Below are 7,924 nucleotides of genomic sequence, written 5' to 3'. Positions count from 1 at the left end.
CATAGCAACAAGTGCCAAGTCCAGTCTTTTTTAAACATATCCAGAGATGGTGATTCTACCATTCCACCTGGGAAGACAATTCCAGTACTTTATTATTCTTTTGGTGAAAATTTTTTTCCTAATACCCAACCTAAACCTTCCCTGGCGTAGCTTAAGACCGTGTCCTCTTGTTCTGTCAGTTGTTGCCCAAAAAAAAATTTTTAAACCACTTGAATGCTGTATACAAAAATATCTTTTAAAAACAAACATGCAAAACATACTACAAGGCATTTCCAGGCATAGAGGAAGGAGAGCAATCCCCTCTCTTCTATGTTCTCATTGAGATTAACATTAAGATGTTAATCATTAAGTCTGTTCTGAAGGTAGCCTTGTTTCTTTGTGTTTTTAGTAGCTAGTGTGGCATCTGAGCTGGTGAAACTTGGACCCAGCTGGGATTATTTTGGGGACCCCAGTGCCTTGTGCATTCACTCAGTTTGTGCAGAGGGTGAAGGGCCAGGCTGGGTTGGTGAGGCAGAAGCAGCAGCTGCACACTGGGAAGGAGATGATGTGGCAGGGCTGGATCTTCTCAAACCTGAGAGTGGCCCCCAAGGCTGATCTCCAGAGCAGTTTCAGCATCCTGACAGCAGGCATTTGGTGGGGGCAATACCTTTTGTATTTTCCCTGATAACTCCTCCTTTATAATAGATCCCTAAACTTAGTCAGATGAGCCAGCAGAAAAATCCAAATATTCTAAGTTCAGAACTGGAGTTTTTTGCCTTTGGAGCAACAAGGACTGGAAGCCCAACCACCTCAGGACACAGATTCAGCTTCATGTGCCACGTCAGCAGTTGAGGAGAAGCAAAAAACATGAAAAGTCTGTTGGCAGAGCAGTGATGAACTTCTGTTGAGCTGTAACTGGCCCCTCATTAGAGCTGGCTTAGAAACTACTCAATCCTTTGAGAAAATCTTGCTTTTATTAGTAAAAAACAAGTTTGTGCTGTTGCTTCAATTTGGTTCTTGGACTGGGGGTTAAATATCTCATCCATCAAGTACAGTTTTTGTGCAGGTCTCTGGCCAGAGTGACCCAGTGGAAAATACAGGTGGGAGCCAAGTGACATGTCCAAGGCAATCCTGTGGCAGGGCTGGGGAAGGAAAACACTCCCGTCCTCATCTCTGGTGTTAACTTATAAAACAGTTGGGAAGACGCTTGTAAACTTTGTACAGTTTGATGCAGGCTCCAGGAATATGATTCATTTTCTGGGCTAATTGCTGTACCAGACTTTGCTCCTCGGGAGAATTGAGGGAAGCAACATAAGTCCTGCAGAGGGGAAAACCAGGGGAGCACAAAATCCATGTTGCAAACAGCAGTTAATGCCATTTCTCCAGCCATCAGAGCAGGAGAGTTTTGTCCCAGTCCAGTAGAGCGAGTACCCATCTTCCTGCACCAACTTGGAGGGGGGAAAAAAATAAATCTTTCACAGCTGTGTCCTTCCAGCAGCCCTGCAGCTGATGCAAAGCACTGCAGTTGTCCTTTGGTGTGGGCTGCAGCAGTTCCTCTGCTCTGTGGCTGCTTCTCCTGCCTCCACAGCCCTGGCTGGCTCCCCCTGTGCAGCTGCAAGAGCTGCATTGAAGGGGAAGTAAAGTAAAGGGGAGGGAAAGCCCTTAAATCTATGCTGCTATTTTAAGAATGCAGCTGTCCAGAATTGTTTAGAAAAATCAATTTCCATATTTCCAAAATCCCAGGAACAGGCATTCTGTGATCAGCCTCTCTTGTGCCTGAGCTCATGGCCAAAGCCTGCTGCAGCCAGGAATGACCTGTTTTACAGCTAGTGAGGAATCAAAGGCTCCTGTTCACTTATGTTCCTCCATCTTTTGCCCAAAAGCTCTGGATTACTCTCTGAATTGCCTCTAAGCACAGGAAACTGCAGTTTGGAAAGTGCTGTCTCTTCTCAGGCTGCCTGGCTCCTGGTGTTCCTGGCACAGGTGGGCTTTGGGAACGAGGGTTGCCTTACACCTACTCAGAGCTAACAAACTCCTACCCCTGGAGGTGCTGAAAGCCAGGTTGGATGGGACCCTGGGACACTCCCATGGCAGAGGGTTTGTAATAACTAGGTGATATTTTTAAGGTCCGTTCAACCCAAACCATTCTGTGATGATTCTGTGGAATTCCACAAACTCACCGTTGCTGTAGCAAGTCATGGTTACAGGAGCTGTCCGTGTAGGGAACCATCACAGGGAGGAGAATAAAGGAGAATTTAAGCTTCAAAAGATGTGGGAGGTGGATACCCAAGTTCTTGGAGGTGCTGTTGGGCTGGGACAGACTGAGCAGAGCATGTGCTGGCTCCAGTCAGGGTGTGCAGATCAAGCCTGACTGAACTTTGTGCCTCGTCTCCAAACTGGTCCAGCTCTCTTCTCCCTCCCCATGGCAATGAGCAGCTCCCTAGAGAACACCTTTGTATGGCTGCAGTGCCCTGACATTTTAATTGTGTTCAGTAATTCTTCAGGATTACTTTAGAAATACCCCAGTATTTTCTTTTAAGTCAGCAAATGGGATGAATTTGCATTGAGAGAGACATTTTCTGCAATGTGCAAGTAAATTTTTCTGGAGGAGCATTAAGAAATGAGGGGGAGGAAAAGTGTTCTCAGTGGAAAATGTCCCTCTGGCTGCCCATCTGGATGTTGACTTGTAGCTGTGGTCACTGGCTATCTAAGCCTGATGCTTTGTGCTTGTTCAGTGTCTGGAAATGGAAAGGCATCTTGCTTGGAGGCCTTCAAAGTCTGTTTAGTGGCCTGTTGAACTCTGCTGGTCAAATTTAGTGCTAAGAGAATATGCTCTGTGCCAGCTGCTGAGTTTAACTGAGGACCTGTGTAGGCTGCTTTTGGCCCCGTGGTGCTGTTGTACAAAATTTCCATAACAAATATTCCCACGTCCTGGAGCAGTCAAGGGAACTGGCTGCTAATGCTTGAGGAAATGCTGCTGGAAATAGCTCTAACCTGAGAGGCTCTCCTGTCCTCAGCCTGCTAGGCTTTTCCACCCCTAGGACCAGGGGGAAAAGTGAGGAGAAGGCTGAAGGTCCTGCTCAGGGATCGTGTGTGGTTGGGTCCCTTGCTCTGAGTGGGTGCAACCTCTGAGCCTCCTGAATTTGGGTGACAGCAGCACTGTTCCCTGCAGTTTGAATATCCACAGGGCCCAAAGGTCCCTAGCATTGGTGTGACACTGCACACTGGGGACAGATTCTAACTGTGCACTCACTTTTCTGTGGTTCAGCAGTGTGACAGGTTGTCCAGGGGAGCTGGGAATGCCCCATCCCTGGAAGTGCTCAAGGCCAGGTTGGATGGGTTTTGAACAGCTTGGTCTAGTGGGAGGTGTCCTTGCTTATGGGGTCCCTTCCAACACACACCATTCTGTGATTTAGTCATTTTAGTTCAGGTGCAGAAAATGCCAGAGAAGGTCTGGGGTGTCCACTGGACCCATCTGCTGCTCTGATGCACCACATTCCTGTCTAGAAACCTGGTTTTGCCCTCCAGGTGAGCATTTCACAGGATTCAACTTTACTGCTATTTCCTACCCTCTGTGCTTGGCACAGGTAATTATCCCTTGGTTTTGGAGGTACCATTTATGTGTCTCCTGAGAAGTTTTTATTGACTTTTCCTACCCTCACCTTGTCACCCAGTACAACTTCCAGTGCTTTCAAATACTTGCCTTTCCTCAAACCACCTGAACCCTTCACTTTGGCTGGGATTGAGCTTTTTCCCTACCTGCTCTGTGCACACAAGTCCCCAGAAGACTGTAAATAAAGCTGTAACACGTGGGCTGTGCTGACAGCTTGGTGCATTAGGCAGCCTGGATTAAAATTAATCCTGTTGTGTGGTAACAGCTCCAAAACCTCAGGCACTGCAGCTCTGGCTCCCCAGCAGCTGGGCTCCCACGCACCAGTGCAATGTGAGAAACATTTGTGTGAGGTTGCCACGGGCTCCAGTGGTTCTTGGGCTGCTCCAGGGAAGTTTTGCTGGAGGTGGGGGGCACTAGGAATGCTGCTGGAGGAGAGCCGTCATAATTCAGTGGGTGCATCCTGTGGGGCAAAGGAGGATATTAATTTCTACAAGGATGGGAGATGGCTGCAGGAAGGTTTTAGCAGAGGCTGTTCTCTAAGCTAGAGGTTTGTGGTAGGCTCAGTGTGGTAGAGCTGAGATGTCCTGGGTTACCTCCCAGCTAGAACCAGGGACAAGAAGCTGGAAGGGTTCAGAGGGAGTGTGATACATATAATCACCCAACAGGTGTGATGTGGAGGCTGCAAAGGCCACTCAGACCAATTCCCCACCCTGCTGTGTTAAGAGTTTTCCTTTCCTTGTAGGAAAGAGGAGAACCTCTATTTTATTCTAATTTTTTTTAGCCTCTAGGTAGCAGATTAGTTTTGGCTGGCTGGCAGCGTGGTGTGGCTGAGTCTTGTGGATTCTCCTTGAGGTTTATGTATAGAAACACTTCCTGTAAGAAGAATCCTTCCAAATTTACAGAGCAGGGCACCTCTGGGGAGCTCTTGATCCACCAAAGACTGAATGTGAGGATGCCTCTGTAAATGCTTTCTGTAGGAAACCAGCACTTACATGAGTTCAGCTCCAGTATTCCAGCCTTTCCCTACTGTGGAAGGAGAAGGGGCAAATTTTTGTCTAGGGACCATAAAGCTTCCCTGATGAGGTTCCAGGAAATGTTGGCTTGAAGGCTCCTGGTGTTGGTCGAAGTTAGGTGAATTAGTGGTGGATGAGTGGATGATGGACACTGGGGTGGATTGGTGGTCCTTGGGTGACTCCACACCTGCTGAGGTGAGAAGCAGAGAGCTGCACTCCTTGGTGAAGTGGAAATGAGCTGTAGTCTCTAAGTCACCTTTGTAGCCCTTAAGGCCATGCTGCTCTTTTGTTTTCACCTTTGTCTTGAATCATTTTGCTGCAGAGCAGCCTCCTGTCCCTGGGAGGTCAGGATGCAGGAAAAAATAACAGTAGAAACACCTTCTGTTCTCCCTGCTGGGTGAGGAAGTTAAGTCCTGAATACCCAGGCAAGCCCATGCCTAGGGTGGGTTAAGAAGCAGGTGGGCTCCAGTGGTTCTTGGGCTGTCCCAAGGAAGTTTTGTTGGTGGTGGGGAGCACTAGGAATGCTGCTGGAGGAGAGCAGTCATAATTCAGTGGGTGCATCCTTCGGGGTGAAGTAAAATATTAATTTCTCCTTTCTCTTCTTTGGCCTGGTGAGCCAAAACCTGCCTCAGGCTGTGCAGTGCACAGAATGCAGAGCAAGGAAACACAGGGCATGGTTGTGGTGGTGAATGGTAGTGACCTGTCCCTGCAAGGGGACAGGTATTTGGGAGAGATCTCAGACCTGCTGCTGCTTTTTTGGGCAAGCTGAGGTGACAGAGGGAAGTGCTGTCACAGAGAGACAATTCACAAAGGGTGGCTTTACTCCTGTCCCTCCACGGGGGACAGAGCACAGCTGACAACACAGAGCAGAAGGGAAAGAGTTCAAATGCAGGAAGGATACAACGGATGTATTTGTTTTCCTGGTTTGTTTGTACTCAGAGCTCTGATGGGTGGTGATAATGTGGGGGTTTCTGGGAGAATTGGTTTGTTTTGGGGTACAGGGGCAAAAAGTTTCACTAGACCCAAGGTGTGTGCCAAAGGCAGCCAGGCTTCCTAATCTATTGGGAGAGGGTTTTAGGAGGATCAAAGCCTCTCTGACACCAGCCTGTGGCTTCCAGCTGCCTCTGACACTGCTCCCATCTCCTCACAGACCACCCATTAAGCTGTTGCCTGCCAGGGAGCAGAGATTCCTCTCTCCAAAATCCTCCACAGGCTGTGCTGGGTGTGCTTCCACATAACCTTCCTGGCTCCCTCTTCCTGCCCTCCCTCCCTGCAGTTCTGCTGCTTTGGCTCTCTCTGCTTGCTCTCCTCATCCCTGCACCCTTGGTCCTTCCCTCTCCTCTTCTTTGCTTCCTTCTCAGTCATGGCTTGAGCAATTAAGAATTTGGGGCAGGAGGTAATCCTACCTTGGACACTACCAGCATGCTTTTACTTTTTAGCTGTAGCTTTGGAACGAGACAGGTGTTTTGGTATGTTGCTACCAAATGACAGAATAAGGACAAATGTACCTGAAAACCTGTTTTGCACTTGCTGGGAAGCTGATCCCCACAGAGCTAGGGCTTGGTTGGACACCAGCTCTCACCAAATCCACTGGATGTGCTGCTAGTTTTTGTGGCTAGAGGTTTTTATTGGTGTGGATAAATGTCCCTTTGCAGACTGCTGGTGTTGTCTCTCCCTTCCACATCTCGACAGAATTGTGCTGAGAAGTGGGGGAAAGTGGACAAAAGTGAAGCAAGGCTCCCAGCCTGCTGCCATCTGACCTCACTGAGGGTTGGCATCTGTCAGTGCCAACTGCACAGGCTCCCTTGCATGGATGGAATTCCAAATTCCAGGCAGATTATGCTGGGAACGAGTGTTGCCAGAGGTTATCTTTGTCTTTAAGTGGTAAGAGGAAATGCTGCAGCTTTCCTGAGCCAAATCGTTTATCATAATAGAATATCTCAGTTTTGCAGACCTGAGATATTCTGGTGAGCCAGGGGAGGTGATAACCAGCTGGCAGGGTGCTCACAGAGGGCTGAAGCAAGCACATGTAACAGATACAGAACCATTATTGTTGTTACCAATACAAATATGCTTTTCCTTATTTCTTGGTGAGTACCCCGTTGGAAACATTCATATTTAATTAGCATTGATTCTTTTTGAGTGAATTGCTTTAAAACCTGGGGTGATGGAGCCCCTGTCTCTTGCTCAGACAGTATCACATAACCAGCCTTCACTTCATCAGCACAATGAAATAATTCTGCTCAGGCCTGACAAGTTACGCTGCTTGTAGTGAAAATAGTGGATTTAAATTTTCAAACTGCTCCTGGTAACTGTGTGGGTAAGGCTTGGCAAGGAGCACATTGCAGATTAGATTTTTAATTATTTATTTGCATTTTTTTAATAGAAGAGTGTGCAGGTACTGACTGGTCATTGTAAAGAGGAGGGTCAGTATCAAGCATGAGGCAACTTTTCTGCAAGACTCTCTCCCCCTGTCCTCTGCCCCAGATTTAATATTCTGTTTTTCCAGGTGACCCTCCACAAGCTGCTGCCTGGATTGGCCAGTGCATCCTCTACTTGCTGATAATGGTTTTTGAGAAGACTGTGATTAGCCTTGTCCTGCTTATCCCTGGCTGGACAAAGGTAAGCAGTATTTTTCTAGCTGTAGCTGTTGTGGTTTCTTTTTGTCAGCTTTGCCTGATTCATGGTTCCCATTATTGAGGGCCTTTAATCCTCACACTTACTGACTTCACTCTGTAATCATTAGCTATTACTTACATTTTGGGAAACATGAATTTCATAATGGTTTGGCTTTTGGTGCATTATCTTGCTAGTCAAAAGCTAATGGAATAAGATGATACTTTAATTTTCTTTTTTGTTCTTGTAAGACTAAAATGGGCTGGGCTGGCAGCTGAGCTCCTTCAGCTCTGCCAGAGGATTTCTGTGTTGTTCTGTCAAGTCAGTCCATGTTGGTGTTTTGTGATCCTGTGCTTAAACCAGGGGATTAATTTGGAAAGTGCTATACAAGTAGTGTGTTGTGTTTTCCTGCTCAGCTGCTTCTGTATGCCAGCACTGTTAATTGTGTTGATCAGAAGCTTATCTTTAAAAACATAAAAATAATAACCTGTGGGGCTTTTAGCCACTTACCTGTTGGCACCTGTGATGGGTGTAAAAACCTAATCCTGAGAGTCAGGGGTAACTCCAGCCTGGAGTCCTCTTTCAGCAGGCACCGTGTGTAACTGAGGAGTTGCCTCCAGCAGTCTGGGAGCACTCATCTCTTTAAGGGTTGTCCTTCAAAGCCAGGAGCCCACAGTGCTCACACTTGGATGTGAACTTGAGC

At 47.4% G+C, this 7,924-nt stretch overlaps 1 protein-coding gene across 1 annotated transcript in view; it reads left to right on the top strand.

Moving 5' to 3' along the window:
* LOC110470966 (store-operated calcium entry regulator STIMATE) overlaps positions 1-7,924 on the top strand; it is a 29,762-nt gene that overhangs the window by 14,006 nt on the left and 7,832 nt on the right. The window contains exon 5 of the mRNA XM_021531052.4: positions 7,115-7,227. Within this exon, the coding sequence (XP_021386727.1) occupies positions 7,115-7,227 (113 nt within the window). The remainder of the gene's footprint in view (positions 1-7,114; positions 7,228-7,924) is intronic.

The sequence above is a fragment of the Lonchura striata genome, chromosome 1A, assembly GCF_050655825.1.
Source record: "Lonchura striata isolate lonStrDom1 chromosome 1A, ASM5065582v1, whole genome shotgun sequence".
Lineage (NCBI taxonomy): Eukaryota > Metazoa > Chordata > Aves > Passeriformes > Estrildidae > Lonchura > Lonchura striata.
The sequence above is the reverse complement of the archived record's forward strand: the minus strand, read 5'-3'. Positions and strand labels throughout refer to the sequence as shown.